This window comes from Battus philenor, unplaced genomic scaffold (genome assembly GCF_028537555.1).
Source record: "Battus philenor isolate CCGP_79_NKW_IND1 unplaced genomic scaffold, ilBatPhil1.0.hap1 SCAF_20, whole genome shotgun sequence".
NCBI lineage: Eukaryota > Metazoa > Arthropoda > Insecta > Lepidoptera > Papilionidae > Battus > Battus philenor.
In genome coordinates this window covers 192,903-213,546 of record NW_027181683.1, presented here as the reverse complement: position 1 = coordinate 213,546, position 20,644 = coordinate 192,903, and the positions used below count along the sequence as shown (strand labels likewise).

At 34.5% G+C, this 20,644-nt stretch overlaps 2 protein-coding genes across 2 annotated transcripts in view; one reads left to right on the top strand and one right to left on the bottom strand.

Annotated features, from left to right (window-relative positions):
* The window catches only part of Lac (Lachesin), a 28,387-nt gene extending 15,523 nt beyond the window's left edge, over positions 1-12,864 (top strand). The window contains exons 3-10 of the mRNA XM_068765771.1: positions 1,862-1,984; positions 2,746-2,902; positions 3,856-3,955; positions 4,978-5,134; positions 6,914-7,020; positions 9,289-9,428; positions 10,195-10,321; positions 12,751-12,864. Of these exons, the coding sequence (XP_068621872.1) occupies positions 1,862-1,984; positions 2,746-2,902; positions 3,856-3,955; positions 4,978-5,134; positions 6,914-7,020; positions 9,289-9,428; positions 10,195-10,321; positions 12,751-12,772 (933 nt within the window). The 3' untranslated portion in view covers positions 12,773-12,864. The remainder of the gene's footprint in view (positions 1-1,861; positions 1,985-2,745; positions 2,903-3,855; positions 3,956-4,977; positions 5,135-6,913; positions 7,021-9,288; positions 9,429-10,194; positions 10,322-12,750) is intronic.
* A 5,944-nt stretch (positions 12,865-18,808) lies between these two features.
* Positions 18,809-20,465, bottom strand: LOC137922894 (glucose-1-phosphatase-like). The gene has a single exon (XM_068766001.1). It carries the CDS (start codon positions 20,137-20,139, stop codon positions 18,943-18,945), a length of 1,197 nt encoding a protein of 398 aa, XP_068622102.1. The 5' UTR covers positions 20,140-20,465; the 3' UTR covers positions 18,809-18,942.
* Positions 20,466-20,644: the final 179 nt, after the last annotated feature.

Genomic DNA, 20,644 nt, shown 5'->3' with positions numbered 1-20,644 from the left:
TTGGACTCCTATTAATAGAATTCAAAACGCGTATTAAAAATAAATAGACGAAATAAGCTTATTATTCAATTGATGAATATTTAAATGATAAGAATCCTTGGCAGTGATGTCGTCTGATTGTTTTGATTTCATTTAAGCGATATCTGATAAAGTGTATATATATAAATGTGTATTGTTAAACTTCATTAAAAGGAAAATACACTAAAATAAAATATATTAAAAAAAAAGTTTTCGAAGAATAAGTCAAATGTTCCAATATTGAATAAATTAATTTTATCTTTAAAGAAAAGACACTTACGAAGGGAGCACTCTTTACTGTACTAGATTAAATCATTACATTCTACCCATTCATTGTATTACTATAACATGTTTCAGAACGCAGATAGAATAAAAGAGGCTATACTTTTGCAAACGGCAAAAAGGACAGCCGGAGAGTGCACAGTGGAAATAACTAACAAACTTGCTTTGCGTATGTTCATGCCATTACAGTAATGAGGGCGCGTGAAGTGCGCTCGCCTCGCCGCTCCCGTGCGGTGAAGCCAGGCGGGGGGAATCCCCTGTTAGCATGACGAGGGGAATCCCCCACCCACTGCGCAAACTTTTTTTGATCTAAACCTAAAAGTACTTGCGATCATTTAAAAACAACTCGCAGCGGGTAGCGCTTTTGTGGCGTTATTAATTGCGGAGAGGGTCTGAACAGATTTTTGTCTGAGGGTACTTTGAAATATAAGCTAAGGTTTAAGCCGAGGTCAAGTTATAACCGATATACATGAAATTTGATACGAGTCAAACGAAACCGCAATACGGTGTAACGTACCGTTTTACCTGAAGATCGTGGACGTGAATGCGGTTTTTAAAGTTTTATTCACTCTTAAAGGAAGTCTTTTGACCACGCGACGGACTTGCATGCACCCGCCTTTACAAATTTTTGTAGAGCACTTACAGTGTATAGAATACAAACTGGGTTCTATACGCGGAGATGAGGCGACTTGGAGATATAGTGTCCTGTGTTGATTGCAACCAAATATATACGTATATATGTTGTATTTCAAAATATGATTACATTACTTTTATTCAGGAATTTGATCAGCGTTTTAGCAAGAGATATTATGAAAGTAGAGAAGTAATTGTACCCTTCCTCCAGCTTGAAAGAGCGAAGTGGAGGGAGATAAAGGAGTTCGCCGAAACCAAACTTAAAAGTAAATAAGTCTTATTAGAGTGCTAAGCCTTTAAATGATATTTAACTTTAATAAGAGAGGCTTTGGTGTGAACTTGTTAGTGCCAAACACAAGTCGGTCTGACATCTCCTGAGGATGCCCCGTGGAGGAGCGAAACACGTGTTGAGCGATTTAACGGTGGTAGTTGCGTTTCGCATTGTTTGCCGCACGCGCATTTATTAGCGGGCTGGCGGGTGCTGCACTTTATTGCACGACTACTGCTGCATAGCGGAAGTAGCTATATATTAGTCCCTTTCTTAGGATGGACTTCCGCGAGGTAACGCCTGAATCTATTAGATATGTAACTTGAGATTGAGTTTCTCTACCTCTGTGTTAATGATGTTTGTAAAACTGATCACAAAAAAACTGCTTGGTTTGTTGTGAGCTTTTATCAGAATATTAGCGTTTAAAAACCCTTATATATTAAGTCGAAAGATGTCATAGTGGAGTTTGTTATGATTCTGCTTTTCAGTCGATAGACACCCACTGCCGGTCCTGTGCTGTTCATTTTGATTCTAGTCTCAAATTCATTTGTTCTGGTTTTACTAATAACTCCGTTAACCGGACAAAATTGTCCGGAAATGCTATATGTTAATGCAACGGAATATTAGAGAATTTGCTAAGAAGATGTTTTGTTTGTGCAGATGAAATACGATCGGCAGAAGACGACGGAGGCGCTGCCGCTGTCGTCCAACTCGGGCCTCATCATCAGGGACTCCAGGTTCTCCATGCGCTTCGACGCCGCCTCCGCCACGTACACGCTCTCGGTGAGTTTGCTTACACCTGGTGTCCTAATCATTTCCTTCTACACTCTATTATCCATTATACATTGTCACAGGCAGTCAATTATTTCGTCACAAGATTATTGTGGAATCTTTTTTAAAAAATATTTATTATATACCCGTATAATGTTTCACTGTCTTTGAACCTTCAATAGCTGCGACTACTTTATATATAGCATTTTTTTTTCTCGTACCCCTATCTTTGGTGGGACAGGGACTTTATGGCCAATTTTATTTATTCACATAATTATTTTTTATTTTCATTCTCTACTTTCATACTTCACATAATCTTTCATTCTATTCTTTTATGCCACAATTCTGCTTTATTTCCCTTTTGCTCTGTTTACCTTTCTTTCATCCTCTTTTCATTTTACATTTTCTTTATTCTCATCATTCATTTTATATTTTCTTAATTTCTATTTTTATTGTATCACATTTTTATCTATTCTATATCACAGTTTTATATTATTTTATTTTTTTAACTTGTCTTGTTAGTTTTTATTTGTTGTCTATGCCTAACTTTTATTTCTTTCTATTGCAAATTGTATGATTCTTTTGCAATAAGAGAAGAATTCTTCCCTGGTATCCTTTCCGCTTATCAGGGAGGCTATTGACTCCTTCCTGATTTCAACGTCAGACCGGCACTCGAAGTTATATATAGCATTACACGCCCGTCTGTTATTCGAATCAAACAATTAAAAATTATTGAATATTTAAGGTAAAGTTCTTGTAATGTGGGTTTTCAGATAAAGGACATTCAAGAGACTGACGCGGGCTGGTACCAGTGCCAGGTGCTCCTGTCGGTCAGCAACAAGATCACGGCCGAGGTGGAGCTGCAGGTGCGGCGGCCGCCCATCATCTCCGACAACTCTACGCGCTCTCTCGTCGCCAGCGAGGGCGACAGTTAGTGACCTCTCATACCTTACTTGAGGGAATCCCCTCCTTGTCTTTACATCATCATCTCGATCAGTAGCTCATAGGCCTCCACCATGAACAGACATATTATAGCTTCCCTAAGCTGAAGCAGTCTAGCATCAGGAGTAGATAGGTCTCTCTGTACTTTGACTTTTTATTCTTGCGGAGAATATTTTGGGTTTTCTCAAGATTAACTTGCTTCAGGAGGGAGAAGCTTCAAGTTCAAGCTTCAGAAAGAATTATCTCGATATTTCTTCTTAATATCTTTGCAGTCATTTTAAGAAGCAAGAACCGGTAACAGTTTTCCTTTATCATCGTCGCTCAGTCTGGGAAGAAAACCTCTCCTCTCCCTTGGGCCAGCGCATTGAAACCTAGCACTTACTATTACACTTCTTCACTTAACACTGGTAGAGAATTTCCTCGAATTTGTCAACCAGAGGGACCAAGAAACTTCCAATAAAACAAGCACAAACCACCTGTTATTAAGTTCACACTGATTTTATGCATAGAGACACAATTATCGTATGTATATGTTGAAGAAATAGCCTCAAGTGTAAAAAAGTGAGTGAATTGAGCCTTAAAAGCCTTATTAATATATTTTTTGTGATTACAAAACGAAACTCTCGCTCCCTCTCTTTTCTTTTTCCCTCTCTCTGTCCGTCTCTCTCGGTGGGTGGTTATTGATACTCGCTAAAGCAATTTACTGAAATTCGTCCACTGTCTTAATTCTTTTATACAATAGAAGTAACAAATCCAACTCGACTTTAACAATTTGATTTTAAAATTATATGAATAAATTATTATAAATAAAAAGTCCTTGTCCCACACAAGATAAGAAGAAAGAGAGGTCTCCAATAGCGGGGACCATAAGAAAAAGAAAAAAAAACTATTTGATTTTGCAATGCTGTGACACTCCGACATATATTTTGAAAATGTTTCAGGCGCTCAAATGGAATGCTACGCCGGAGGTTTCCCACCGCCGAAGATATCTTGGCGCAGAGAGAACAACGCCATCCTCCCGACTGGCGGCTCTATATACAGGTAACACGAAGAAACACTTATATGCAGAACAGAATGAAACATTATGTGAAGAATGAAAGAGAAGAGAATGAAAATAAAATTATTAAGTGAATAAATTAAATGCTAATAAAGTCCCTATCACGCCATATATAGGGGTAGGAGAGTAAAAAAAAATTTATTCCCACCTACTTGTGCTTAAAAAAATCAGCCGAAAGATATTCAATTTACATATTAAAAGTGCGATGGTTTCTTCAAAGGATTTTTGAATGTTCACGAAGTTATGCCTCTTTCAAGGATTTTTTTCTAAAAAAAAACTTATATGCTGCAGGACTGACAGAAACTCCTCCAGAAAACCCTTCTGAAGATATCTATATGTTTCCAAGTTGTTGAGCTTCCTCAAAGATCTTTTTAATCATCTTCGTAGTCGTTTCAGCCCTTAGACGATCACTGCAAAGCTTAGACCTCTCCTAAAAATATTTAGATCTTAATATTCTATACTCAAATAGGCTGTTACAAGCACTTCCGAATTGTCAATACACGAAGCTACCACAGGCTCGGAAGGCAGGTCTGTTGAGAAGAGCCGGTGTGAAAACTCAACAGTTGCTCTTAAAATTTCTATGGGGGATATACCATAACCTCCACGCTTGGCAAGCAGATTGGCGGTCGCAGTGTGGTATTATGGTACTCAGAGGACGATGCTGCCCATCCTCTGGAAACTTCTTTGTGAGCAGTGGGAATCAAACCAGCGAACTACGATCGCAAGCCTCAGTCCTCTACCACTGATAGACGAAAGAATCATTACTACCAAATTTAAAGTGTTTCAAACTTATCGTTCCAGAAACCCATATGGGTATATCGTCTATATGTAGATATATACACCATTTGCAAAGTGCCACTTCGTCACAATTACCATCAGGCAGGGGAAAGTCGGTGATGATCCACCCAAGCTCGCGAAGGTCTTACCACTCCGTCCTGCTAAGGCCGTTGGTACTTCGCCTGGTGCGCCTGTGCTAGCAAAAACTTAAGCCGATGTAATGTGACAGGGGCAACGTGCTGAAGCTGAACTCCGTGCACAAGGAGGACCGCGGCACCTACTACTGCGTGGCGGAGAACGGCGTCGGCAAGGGCGCGCGCCGCAACATCAACCTCGAGGTGGAGTTCGCGCCCGTCGTCTCCGTGCCGCGCCCGCGCCTCGGACAGGTACCCAACTTCACTCTACCCCCACCATATCTCACTCAACGAGACACTACACACGCACACGATTACAGGCGACTCCGTGAAGCCCCATTCTCCTAGATCTCAAAAGTTTAAATTGTTTATTTAGTATTGATACCGATAGATGGCGCTTGCTTGTAGTCAAGCGCCATCTATCGGTATCAATGATCCTTTCCAGCCTCAATAGTTCCTCGCTACCTTTTCCTTCCCAAGACACTATGTACGTAAAAAAATTGGAAGTAAATTCATGAAAATCCTCATTTGATTTTTGATCATACAAGACGTAGACCTATCACATAAATCGCTATGATAAACATTCCGCTGCCCCCAACCAGAAACTCCCAGCAACCATGACTGTGTTGTGTTATATCTGGTAGGGGGGATATTCATGGTCACCACTCGGGAACCTTCCGGCGCCTACATTGGTCATGTACGGACGATGTACCCTGGCCCACTGCCATTTCATACGAGCAATTCTCCGAGTTGCATCTTCTCCTACTACTAATTGGTAGTGGTGATATTAACCAGGAAATACCAATTGACCATGCCGAGATTCAACCATCTCGGGCGTCTTAGTGTCGGAATTCTAAGCGGATGTTATCAAAGATTGACCGCTCTAGCAGAGGTCCTGTGATCAAAGTCACTTTATGGGGCATCCGTCTAAGCCAGTGATTCCCAAAGTGGTCTATATCGACCCCTAGGGGTCTATGACAACCTGCAAGGGGTCTACGTCAGCGAAAAAAATTTGAGGGTCCATGAAATGAAAATGGGGGTCCACAGACTGGACATCATTATCCGAGGAGATTTAAGATTAACCCTTACAAAATTGACGCCAAATGTTGATAATTTATTATTAAAGCATCAGGTTCATCTTTCTCACTAAAAATATTGACTTATTGCTTATGTTATTTTATTTATAGTTAATTTTATGATTATTTAATGTTACGTATATTTAACATAACAGATACAAAATTTTATTTTGAGTAGTTTTAATTTAAATTCAATTAATAAATGTATGAATTAACATGTGTTTTACTTTAAGTTTTTAACACTAAACTTCAGTGCAGTTAGAAATTTACAGAAATCAATATCAGGTAAGTAGGGGGTCTACCCAACACAGAAAAACATGGCAAGGGGTCTACGACACAAAAAAATTTGGGGAACTCTGGTCTAAGCGATCTAACAACTTGGTGGCCTCAAAATCTGGGGAAAGAGTAGAATGTAGTGACTCTAACCGAAGTTCCGGCGGGAGCCCTCGAGCTTCGCAATTTTAAAAGAGCTCTTAGGCTTGGCGCTCTTTGCGATCAGCGTCTCGGACCAGCGGAATCTGCAAATCCCATTTAGGCAACAGTAGCTGGCTGCTAAAAAAACTTCTGCCAAGTCCAGAATGTAATTCTTTCGACAAGATTCTAGCAAGAAACTTAAAAATGCTCTATTTAATGCCAATAGTACATTTTTATTTCTTATATATTGTCTATTTGTTACGTATAAATCAGCACGACACTAATTCAGTGCATGTTTATCTGTTATATAATATTTAACACAATTACAGGCTTTATTAATTAGGTTTCCATTAACCTTTGAATATTTTCAAGGGTTAATTTCTGACAGGGAAACTATATGAAAAGATTTATTAGAGTACTGGGACTAAAAAATGTTAGAAAGCACTCCTAGGCAGGCTTTCAATATTGTCCCGTGGACACAAAGTCAGGCTGTTCTTTTTGTTGAAGACAAAACCTAATAACTCCACACTTCACTCCGCAGGCGCTGCAATACGACATGGACTTGGAGTGCCACGTAGAGGCTTACCCCCCACCTGCCATCTCCTGGCTGAAGGACGAGGTGCAGCTGTCTAACAACCAGCACTACAGGTATAACCTCACTAATCATTAAAATCAGGGAGGAATCAATAGCCTCCCTGATAGGCGGAAAAGAGAAACAGTCATTCGTATCTCTCTGCAAAAAAATCGCAAAAAGTGCGATAGAAATAAACAAAAAGCGAACACAGTTAATAAATAGATAAAAAAAGACAAAATAGAACCAAAATGATACATAAAATTGTGATAGAAAATAATTATAGGATATAAGTAATAAAAATGTAAAATAAAAATGTAAATTGAAAATGTAAAAATAAAAAGGCAAAGAAAGCAGAAATGTAGCATGAAAGATAGATAATAGACCGAAAGAGAAAGTAAAGTATGAAAGAAGAGAGAGAAAATAAAAATTTATGTGAAAAAATAAATTGCTGTAAAGTCCCTGTCCCACCAAAGATAAAAAGGGGTACGAGAGGCTCCCAATAGCGGGGGCCATTAAAAAAAAACCTCACTAATCACAAAACTCTTATAACAGGGTATATGTGAAAGATGAGATGGCTTCGGTAACGAGGATATTTTCCCGGATGTGACGAGGCATGAGGAATTCTTGGAGTATCTATACAGATTTAAACTCAAAGATAGTCCATTGTGTATCTATGACCAGCGGTGCGCTAGACTGGTGCACATAATAGTTTGAATGTCCCATATTGTAGTAACAGAGAGTGAGATGCAGCTGCGAAGAGAGAGGCTGCATTATCTCTCTAATGGCAGATATTAAAAGCCGTCTCATATTCTTGAAGTATTTCAAAGCGTATACATAAGTAATGTAACAGTGTAAGCATTGTGGTGAAGAATGATAGGTGATGCAAGGAAGGTTCCTAAATAAATGTTTAGAATGAAATGTTAAAGATGAAAGAGGAGAAAATTCAGCAAAAATTTAATAACTAAAAAGTATTAAATAAATCAAAGTCTCGTAATAAAAGAAAAAACCTTTAATAGCAGACTTTTCAGTTATCCACTTAGGTAGCATTGAGTCATTTTCTACTATTGAAGAATTATATCATCATCAGTTTGAATGACTTACAGTTTGCATTTATGTGCAACGGTGTCTGTGTGTCATTATCATCATCATCACCAAAAATCGCTATTGCGACCGGTCTTGCTCTGTCCACATCCAGCGACCTTTCCCCTTTAAGGGGGTGCTTACCCACACGATCTTTACTGGCTCATGGTCGCCACCAGGGTTTCTTTTTATTGCATCAATGTGGGTGTCAGACGATAGGATCCTGTAGGCGTTTCTATGTAGATTCTGTCAATAGAATCAACTAGTGATTCTATGTGTACTTTGACGATAGAATCAACTGGTGATTCTCAGTGGACTTCGTCGCTTATCAGCTAGTGATTCTTAACTCCAATGACTGCTGATGTCGTTCATCAGTTAGACCTCTATATTTGTGTTCTTTGTAAGATTTTGCAGAATTGATTCTCGTGTTATGTTTACGCTGCCGACGCCTTCCGGTCGTGGATAACTTTAACCTTTTAAGTGCCATGAGGACCGCCGGCTACCTCACGATACCCAACAATAGGTGCCGTGAGGGCCGCCGGCTACCTCATAATTTTTCATCTGTACATCTAAGGAATATTATTATTTTCCGACCCTCCGGTAATTATTAGCTTCATTAGGCACCTAGCAACTGGATCAAGGGATGGTGTACGATTTGCAGCATGTTTTAGAAGCGGTTACCATGGGTGCCAATGAGACCGCGGGCGGCCTCACTTTTTGTATAAAATTTACATTAGTATATGTATATAGAAACCTTTCTTTGTATTGAATTCACAATTTATTCATATTTCAAAGCTGACTTTGAAAACCTATCGTGTTTTCTGTGTTACAAAAACGTGACTCGCCGGCGACCTCATGGTACACCGAGTACTCTGTTGCCTTTAAGTACCATGAAGGTCGCCGGCGGTCTCAGTACATAATGATATACATAATGTGTTATATTCATTCGTAGAATGTAAACATCCCAAATTTTCACATAAGGAAAGCCTACACTTGATATTTCCTATCGTGTTTTCTGTGTTACAAAAACGTGACTCGCCGGCGACCTCATGGTACACCGAGTACTCTGTTGCCTTTAAGTACCATGAAGGTCGCCGGCGGTCTCAGTACATAATGATATACATAATGTGTTATATTCATTCGTAGAATGTAAACATCCCAAATTTTCACATAAGGAAAGCCTACACTTGATATTTCCATTTGGCACCTGGGGAAGTCATGGCCAAAACAGCTTGGCAGTTAGAAGGTTAAACCGCTTGCAGGATCTCGCACTTCGCGACGGCGGACGAGTTCACGGATACAACACTCCGCGTCATCACCATCGAGAAGCGGCAGTACGGGTTGTTCACTTGCAAGGCGCAGAACAAGCTCGGCACCGACGAGGGGCAGGTCGAATTGTTCGGTCAGTGGAATTTCAACCTTAATGCAATTTGCTTAAAACTGCATATGCGATGACAAATTATTTCTTTACATAAGTATTTGACAGAAATTTAGGTATTGGTCATTTAGATCAAAATAGCTTCTTATGTAACATTTGGAACTTCAGAATCCAAGAATTCGATGACATTCTGGATTATATTTTTGCAGTCTAATTTTAGATCTTATATCAAAGGAATAGGAGTGAAATTACATTTACATTAAACCGATTTTGGTAAAACTCGAATGTAGAGAACAGACTGAATTTTAATCAGACACTGTATTCATAAAAAACTTTAAAACTAGTTTAACGAATTCCAGAACTAACTTTATTAACACAACCAATCACACATGTCGTTTGTGTGAAAGTGGCGGAAGATGTGTGCGATAGGGAAAGATATATATACATATAAATGTTGGTGATTTTGCAGTGCGCAATAATCTATAAAGCCGGTTGTTACTGCTACATATACATTTATATTTAATTATATATTTAAAAATAGCATTATCTAAAGATTTAATTATTACGCAATACAGGGCTGACACCCTTTATACAACAGAGAGCTATAACATATGTTACTGTTGAAATATATGCGAATAAGAGTATGTTAGACTGTGTGTCTGTATTAAACATTTTCAGTTATACATGTATAACCTGAGCCTGTCGCTTCATTGTGATCTTAGTTAAGCATCGTCGTGGCTTGTGCGTTTGCATGTGTTTGCTTGTCTGACGGCGTGCTTGTTGCCTGTAGAGACCATTATCCCGGTGTGTCCGCCGGCGTGCGGCCAGTCGCGCTACTCCATCGCCGCTGCGCCTCGGGCTTCGCCCCCTGCGGCCGCGGTAGCTCTTCTCCTCCTCCACGTGATCCTCAGCGGAAGGTACGTACATACAAACATACAACTACAGCTGATAGACAAGGTATAGGCCTCTCTCAAATGTCAGCCACAGCGACTTCACGCAACCTTGAATATGTCGTCGATTTATCTAGTGCAGGGCTTCTTAAACTATGGGTCGCGTAGCGAAATGCTGGGGTCGAGATATTTTAATATCAAATATTAAATTTTTGTATACCACTTTATAACATCACCCGTCTATACACGCGCATTTGTTGAAAGTTTTAAACTAATATAAATACGATTTTATAATTTTTTGTGCAATTTTTAAATTTTAGAAATTTATTTTCAAAACGAAATCGAAAACTATAATTTTCATATATATGTGTATATTATTACCAAATAAATAAATCATCAAAATGTATTAATTTATTTTCCTTTTATATTTATATGGGGTCGTCAAGAAACTCACAATCATAAATGTCGTTGTGAATGACAAAAATTTAAGAAGCCCTGATCTAGTGGAATATGGAATTACTCGTAACAAAACTATTATCTCCATATATATACAAAACTGATCATTCACAATTATACAGGATGATTGTAGTCAATTATAAACAATGCAGTCAAAGCTCCTATACGGTTGGTGTATTAACTGCTCTTCATTTATTCCCATATAAACTAAATCATATGACAAATAAACAGCTGTAATATATACAGGATGATTGATGTAAGAGCCTTAAATCGGTGAATGTATACCTCATTCGCTATCTATTCATGTATTGCACACCCTATATAAAACTCAATTGTTTCAGAAATAATAACATAATAATATACACCTATCCCCCAATTTACACAGTACTTGTTTTACACGGTTTCGCTTTTACACGGTTTTCCAAATAAGTTTTTTTTTGTTTTAATAACTGATTCTATTACCATCTCTCATAATGTAAATATTTTTGCTTCAAACATCGAATCGGCACAAATAATTTCGAGTGACGAAAGTGAATTCGAACCTTCGATTCCGAAAAAAAGAATGAGAGTAATTTCTGATAGTGATAAAGGTTATCCTTTATACTCTATATCTATCTTTATTATCCTTTATACTCTATATCTATCTTTATACTCTATATCTAAAACACCTTTGGTTTTATTTTTTGTTCTTCTGTCTATTGTATTGTTATTATATTTAAAAAAAAACAGTTTTTCCGTAATATATTCAATATTTTAACTTGTCAATGCATTTTTTTTATTTCTGTGTACACCAAAAAATATTGAAAAAAAATCACAACTGTTAAATAGCAAAATTAGGCATTTTCTGCAAGCTTTTCGATTTACACGGTTTTGACTTGAAAATTTTAAATTTTCGATTTACACGTTTTTCTCAGGAACGTATCTACCGTGTAAATCAGGGATAGGTATAGTGAGAAACTTATTTAAAATTGGAAAAAAAATTATTATCTATCATCTGTACATGCAGACTTGATACTGTGGTCATTGGTCTGTCGCTTTCCAATAGAAAAAGAATAATGTAACATTTCAAAATGATGATACAGGTTGATTGAAAATAGGTGTAAAAACCATTTTTGTCCACAGCTTTTACAGCTATAATCAATTATCCTGTATATAGGTATTTATAATAAACATGATTTTTTTTTTCAGATTTTAGTTTAAGTAAATGCAGCCATGTGCTTTCGAGTAGATTTGGCTTGTTTTTGTGTTTAATTATATTTAGCCCAAGTTGTGAAAAATTATTGTAATGGCGTGTGATAATATGGCTATAGCTAATTAGTGCTATGTTTTGAGATGAAGTAGCCGTCATAGAAAATCTATCTAGGGCTAAACTCCTGTACTCAAAAATTTCCTCTTTTTTGTCATCGTCACAGGCCACCCCTAACAATATCTGTGGAGTGTGCTATATACCAGATACCATAATTTCCATATCCTGCAGAAAGGTTGACAATTACAGTGTAGTATCGTGATATGCAGATGTTACTGCTGTCCATCATCTGTAAACTTGTTTGTGATCAGTGGCAATCCTATATAATTATTGCACAAAGTATTTATTATGGACAATTATATTCTGAAAATCGAACCAGCGAGGTACAATAACAAATTTCAGACCTCTGTTAAATACCACTGTTCAACCCCCCTTATACAAAATATTTTATCATATTGATATTAGTGTTTCAAAAAAAAATTAATTCTCTTTCTAATTTTGCTTTAATTATTTATAAAGTACATTGTTTCATGGTATATTTGCTTTGAAATTAGAATTGATTATTCATAACTAAACATTAATTAGGTCTGCTATTATAAAAGATAAAATTATGAGAGGGCTTAAAAGAATGTTTTCTTTTAAAATATAGGTTTTTACTCCCATGAAAAGCACCAGCACCGTTGGCAACCTATCCAAGTCAAGCATTTCTGGTTCTTGGTGGTCATCATTTTATAAATCCATTTTTTTTCCTCAGAGTCATCGGTACCGGATATTAATTACCCAGGGCTTCGCCCCGATCCGCTGCTTTATGGCAGGGCAAGCCACCTCACCATCGCTAACTTCTTACTCGAGTTCATTGTGATATCAAGCGTCATTTACTAACTATACAGTTCAATCAATTTCATTAAAAATCGTGTAAAAAATTCAACGAATGAAATGAATTATTAAAATGAACTATTTAAAAGTGTAAAATGTACGGAATTGCATGAATGAAATCGTAATGAAATGAAACTACTCGTTCTGATTTCATTCATTCAATTTCGTACTTGGTTTAATCAAACATAGACTTGTCCAAGATTAAATTTGGATCAATCATATATTGTAATCATTTTTAAATGTAATTTTATATTTTTAGACTTAGCTATCAACACATTGGGTTTTTGTAATAATTGCATATAAGTTTAAATACAAACTTTAACTTGATTATGTTTACAGTAATTTTAGTTCAAATACATTTTAATCTACCACTATGCCTTTCAAAATGTAAATCACAAATGTCTTATCGAAGTACAATGAATACAATAAAGTTATACACTTTATATAAGTAGAGTAAAAAAGGTAAAATTATACAAAATATATATGTATATTATATATTTATTTATTTATCATGGCAGTAATTTATAACTGGATGTACAAATAAATTCCATTACATACACTAGTGGATTATAAGCAGAGATAACTGTATGTTTTGCCTAATGATAGCTAAGAAATTATGGAAGCGACTTACGTGAGGTACTACTAACAAAAAGGCATTATTTAGTCTCTGTGCATTTGGTAATGTTGTCTGTCTCACTCACACCTTTGCATTTTTAATATAAAAATTCTATCCATATTTATCGAGAGCTTCATCTTTAAATAAATATACATGTATCTTTTCTCTGATTATAAGACATTAACAGTAACTGGCTAGTAATAAGAAATTCAACTTTTTTTTTTCAAAGAACTTAAATAATTAAACATAGCCTTATTTGTTTTAGAATATACTTTAAAAGTCAAAGTCTGATTTATTCAATTTTCTATATATTTTTTACTATTCAATGGAGGGTTTCAATCTCGTTATATTTTTTTCTTGGATATCTCTAAATACATTATTGGCGGGAAAATTTAAATTTCGATCCGCCATCTTTAATCCATATATATACAAAGACTTAACTGAAATAGATACTAAGTTATTATGATAGGATCGTAGATTTTAATAAAAACGTTTTTATAACAAAATGAAAGATGGAGACTTTTTAATTGATTTTACTTTGAACCAGTTTATACAAATACGAGTTAAAAATATTTACTTTCATGTAAAACATGTGCCATTTGTAAAGAATTAAAAACATTAATTTCAATAATATAAATATCTTCGATTCTACCAAAAGGTTATTTTTGGTAGAACAAACAGTAATATTCTCCTACAAAGTTAGTTTTGTGTTGAAGTAAATCAAATTCAAAAATCCTATATTCAAATATGGATTACATCTCTTGTTGACTTCAAGTTGAGTCTACCAGGTGTCAAAATGACTTAGATCTAAGAAAAACACGCAAAAAAAAATAACTCTAGAATGTGTATTTATATTCAACAATTAAAAATTAGATAATTAAATGAAAATAAAAATAGCCTGAAAACAATTATAGTAACCCCAACTAACAGAAGTGTAACATGAGAAACCCCCATAGGGGGAAAGACTTTTATATTGACTTGAAATTAAGTTATAAAAGTATCGTTTTGTAGGGAAGATATACTGTATATCATAACATGGACATGTTTTTTGCAGATACCTTTCACAATCTATCGAATATTATTGAATTTCTAAATAAATAACTAAAATAATTTAAATTACATTTATAAATCAATATGACGTAAATATGTCAATTTAATTGTAAAGAAGGCATGTCCATATTAACATTTCACATAAATAGCTCCATCTATTGCAAACACTGATAACCTCTATATCATAGCTACATGTAAAAAGCTTCAGCCAATTGTATCTAATAAAAAAATAGACTAGTGAGACTATATGTTTTAAAACGGTGAACAGTAGGAATAATTTGACTGTCTCATATCGCTGCAATCTCATTACAAGGCTGATTTCGATTATTAATAAAACGTTTATGAAGAGTTTCTTTTTATAATTTTGTAAGACAATAGACAAACACATCAATTTTAGAATTTAAAAAATGTAGATAATAAATCTTTATAGATAGTACTGTGATCAAAAAGAAAGGTGAAATTGTCTTTTAAAATCGATAAGGGTCTCATTTAAAGATTTAGTGCTTGAAAATCATTGATCGACAATTAGACTTTTATGATAGTGTTGGAATATCACTTGTCTCGGTCCAAATGCTTCAATTCTTCTAGGCTTTTATTTACCAAAATTTTCAATTTTCAACTAATATCGTTCCCCAACCTCAGTATTCTATTTAGCTTCGTGTGACTACTAGCTAATCGCCGTTCTGACACGATTGAAGAGATATAATCCAAGTAGGAATAGTTGAAGATGATATTAATTTGGAAAAATAGATAAAAAATTTCATTTTATTAACAAATTTACCTTACTTGTTGATCACAACATTATGGTGGATTATGACAATCAGACATTGTGAACGAAAAGACTTAAATAAATCATTCCACGACGCCGACGACTTGTAATAGGATGTATAACATATATATTAGTTATATAGTTTAAGAAAGCCTACATAGACTTACTGTATTCATGTCATTTTGAAGTTTATTTTGGTGGAGAATTTTATAACCACATACAAAACATGTGGACCCATTGTGTGCCTAGGTTAACACCCACTACCTTTCTCATTAACTGCAAAAACAATTTCTTGACAAGCATGGCACATTGTATACATTCCATAACAAATTATCAAATACATCACAGTATGTTAAGAAGTTACGAAAAAGCGCAGTCAAATTTATACTTTACACCTATACAATAAGTTTTATAATTGAATATTACGTGTTTTACAATTTTTATAAGATATAAAATGTACTTTTTACCAATTTTGTACCGTGGATATATTAAGTCAATTTAGAAATATTTTGTGTATCGCTTCATATATAGCAGCAATGTGTTTACCAAATAAAAAGCTTGTAAAGTGTAGAGGACGATCAATTCAAATGAAAATTGGTGAAATTTATCAATTAACCATACAAAAAATAACTAATATATCACTTAAATTGACAATATGGCTTGTTTTACTATGAAAATTATAATTAAAACGAAATGATAGATGAAAAAATATACATATTATATACTGTATAAAGTTATTAAAATTTCAATATTGTGAATTCAGATTTTATACTTCATTAAAAACAACTAATTATTCTTTCCAAAACAGATAACTAGGCCAGTGTTTCTAGATTACAAATTAAATAAATTAAATCTGTTTTCCATAAAATATTGTAACATGTGATTCGGATGTAATGTAGAAATAGAAACATACATCATATAGTCACTTATCGAGGAGGTTTAATGATATGAATAGAAAATTATGAAAAATGAAATGTAGGTAGTCTGAAATTATATGACATGTGAAGCTATATTAAATATATGTTACAAATAACATTTTAGATCGCCTCTACACTGCGATAGAATATCTTGTACCTTAAGTTAATTTCACCAAATAACTAACATGTAAATCCAGTAGCTTTAAGTTTGAAGTTCGCGTTGTTTTAACTTAATTACTTCTGTATCACAATGTTGAATTTATATCATTTGAATTTTTTTTAAAAAAAGAACTATCAAAATGCTGTAATACTATCTAAAATTCAATATTTAAAGGTGATTGAAAGTGAATTTTGATGTATTTAGTTAATTATTCAATGATTTACATCTAGATCATAAATTCCCAAGTTTTATGAACTATCCCCACCTCTCTCTTAATAGAGTAAAATCAATTCCAACAAACGCTTTTTACAAATTAATAAGTTTTATATTTATTTGATCATAAAACATCTAAGATCTAGGAACACCTAAAATGGCAAGTCAAATAACTGTCCACAGCACTTGTTAAACCCTAATGTCAATGGCTAACCATCCAAACCAGTTTGCTATCCAATGTCTTGGAAAATTACATAAAAAGCATACATATAACACTTTAAAACTGTGAACATGTATGTAGCATGTAAAAGGAGGGTGCCTTTTGTTGAATTTTCTCTTATACTCACATATTTCACACAAACACATATAGTCAGACTAATTGCGAGTATTTTTAACTGAATAAAGTATCTTGACTTTGAAATCGATGTCAACTCCAGCCTTCAGTAGGGCAGTACCGCTATGAGAACATATGATCTAGATGAAATATATGGACTGATTTAAATATTCCATCCATTTTTTAAAATTTAACATTACTCATTTTTATTTACCTCAGGCTTGAATGTTTATAAGGCAGCTTTCTTGTATAAAACATGATTTAAAGTGTATAACTAATTTTAACACAAAATGTCACCGTTTAGTTTTTAAGTATTCTATTGTTTGTAATGGTAATTGATTTAACGTAAACAACAATCTATTATTTGCGGATTCCATTCAATGTAGTTTTGTTTAAATAAAGTTTGAAAATGTGAAAATTATTTTATTTATTACTTCCTTACACTAAGAAAATCAAAAAATAGTAGTCCACAGTATCCTAAACATTGCATTTTATGATTGCAGCGCACCATTTTAAAATGCTTATACTACAAACATAACAAATAAAAGAAAGGAATTGTTTATTAATACCATTTTAATAAAAATTAAATAAATCATCACAATATATATAGGACCTTAAAAATGACGTATTGTAATCAGAATACACTGCCTGGCATTTGACTTGGTTCTGTATGTATTTAGTTGTAACTTATGTTTTCTATATGCTGATTCAAATGCCGGATACTACATTAATATATTTATTTAACTATGACGCTTGTGTGAAGCCTTAGCCTTAAAGAGGGCATCCATTGGCTGATGTGATAATAAAAACGAGAATAAAAAAGTTTTAAATTGTCTTGTTTGTTCGTCTATTGGAGTATTTAGGTTTAATTTTACTTCAATGCTATTATATTATCTTCAATAATTGTTTAACACCTTAACTATCTCTGTTTTAAATTCTTTCAAGATCAAATGCGGCTTCCTAATTCATAGAATTCTAATATTAATGATTAAATTAAATTTTTAAGCTGTCAATGAACATACACTACACACAAACTTGACCTTACACAATGACCCTTAAAACCTTTTCTGACTTATGGTAAGTGATTGTTGAAATTCCTGAGTGATTTTAACCCCAAAAGATTGAGATAAACATAAACTGATTTTGAAAGCCAAATGACTATTATATTTTTGTAAAGATGTAACACACATGTACCAACTTATAAGAATGTCTAATATTTTAATAGGAAGTGTCATTGTATTTTTAATAAACTGTTGTCCCTATAGAATTTATATCTTTACTAATTAAGAAAAGGACCAATATATAGCTCCTTCTGCCAATGCCTTCTGTAGTGCATGACTACTACTGCATTGGCGGAAGTAGCTATATATTGGTCCTTTTCTTAATTAGGATGGACTTCCACAATATAACACCTGAATCCATTAGATCTTTACTAATATTCACTTACAAAGTTATATTTATTGGTAAATAATTTTTTTGCAGAAATAAGAATGTAAGAGGTATTTTGGGGGATTGGTTTAAAAATTAACCTATTTTTGAAACTGTCACACTTAGGAACCAAAATTCTCACTTTAAGTATTTTGTAACAATAACGAACAAAAAAACTAGAAATGGGATTGTTAAGTGTTATTTGGCTGTGGGTCTGAAGCACTAATTCTATTTTTAAAAGTGGTATGTTCTCTAAAAATAGTTTAGTAATCTCTCATATAGATATAATAAATATGTTCCATTATCTCTATATATGAAGTAAAAATAACTGTCTTATTAGAAGGTTGGTAACTTAATTATAGAATTTCGCACAATGCTACCAGAGACTTACATTTCTTTTTAAACAATGCTCCGTATTTCAAAATTTGTGAGTTCTATAACTTATGACATGTGTGCATTCAAATTTGCATTAACTATTGTACTGTACTATACTGCACTTGTTGAATTACAGTACAAAAGAAAGTGTAAAATACCCATTACTTATAGTTTGGCACAGATTACTTAAAAATTTTAAAAATGTGTTCTAATTATTTCCCACTATGGACTTCAAAAATAAAAGGAAGTCATCCCACAGACAGAATCCATTCACATCAACTGGACAACTAGTCAGCTCTAACTGTGTAAACTGTGGCGGCTTGTCCAAAGACAAATTAAGTCCATTTCTCAGTTGTTCCATGGATTGGTAAACATAGTCAATCTTCAATAAATTCTTTTTGCTTTTATTATCATACCATTTTTGAAATACAATTTTTCCTCCGACAGGACTCTTTTCAAATTGCTTGTGAAGTGTAAATGTCTTGAATTCCATACTGTTTAACATGGTCAATACATTTGCATCGTGCCCCATGATAAGCGTTACTCTAGGTGTTTCCTCTGCATTTGTAAATATGTCAGTCATGTACTTTATAAGCGGAGCGGCAATGTCTCTGGCTACTAATGTAGTATTAAATATGACGTCGTGATAACCTTTGCTTATCTCCATTATCAGTTCCCATTTCTTGTTGTTGTCAATAAAATCCCAAGCTACATCTTTTATCGGAAATCCTTCATAATAAGACATTACAAATGAGTCAATGGCTGATTTTGCGACCTTTATTGGCCCTGAAATATTTGGCTTTTCTCCAACTGCAACATTAATACTATTTTTATCTGCACAAAGATCACATTTATTTTCCACCCTGCATTGTTCTGAATCTTTATAATCTAAGATATTCTCCATAAATAACAATGAATTGTTTAAAGACAGTTGATCAAGTCGCTTGTTCATTTGTTTTAGGGCTACATCCATAAATTTGGTTGTGATATTGTGAATTACGGGGTTGAACACTGGATCAGACTCTTTCTCATAATGCACTTTTACATCGCAGTTAGGGAATGCATTCTTAACAAATGACTCAGCCGAGGCTCTCGTCCTCTGCTTTGCATTTGCATATGCATAAAACATGTCTTCTGTTGGACAGTCTTTGTGCAATATCTCCTCCTTACACAACCAAGCTGAGAAGTACCTGCCCATAAGGCCCTCTAAGTGAGCGCCTTTAGCTGTTAAATATCCACGTTTTTCTCTCCAATGTGGCCAAGGTTTAGGCGTCAGATCAGTTAAATCTTTGGACAATGGTGTACGCAAGTTATGTCTACTTAAAATGACCACTTGTTTCAACGAATGTTTACCATCGCTATTGAGAATTAAGGCACAGACAATTATAAATATTTTGAAAGTCATAATTTGCTTTGAAATACGACTATATTACACCGAGCTGCCGCACGCTGTCCGCGCAATGACTTCTACGGAAAGACTACGACCGATTCCCTTTCTACATGTTTACACATTTACTTTGTTGTTGTGTAAGAACTAAATGTAGGTTTACTTGAGGAAGAGGGGATTAATGCAATGCCAGCAAATTGTATTTATCTTTGCAATTACGTGTACAACAGAAAGGTCATAAAATCTTAATGTTTCAAATGTTATGTTACTGAGGCAATACTTACGTATACATACGATAATAGATGCAAAATAGCTAATAAACTTTGATACAAATTACTAACAAGAGCGCTTGTTAGCTATGTTTTAAAACTAGCTTTGACAGGTATCAGCTGATTTACAAATGTTGCGTCCATAAACGCATAAAAGCAAAATATTCCGAAAAAAACTTATAACCTGTATTTTAATTATTGTACACGTTGTCTACATTTATCGCGCCTTGTTACAAAAAAATATTACCTGTAAA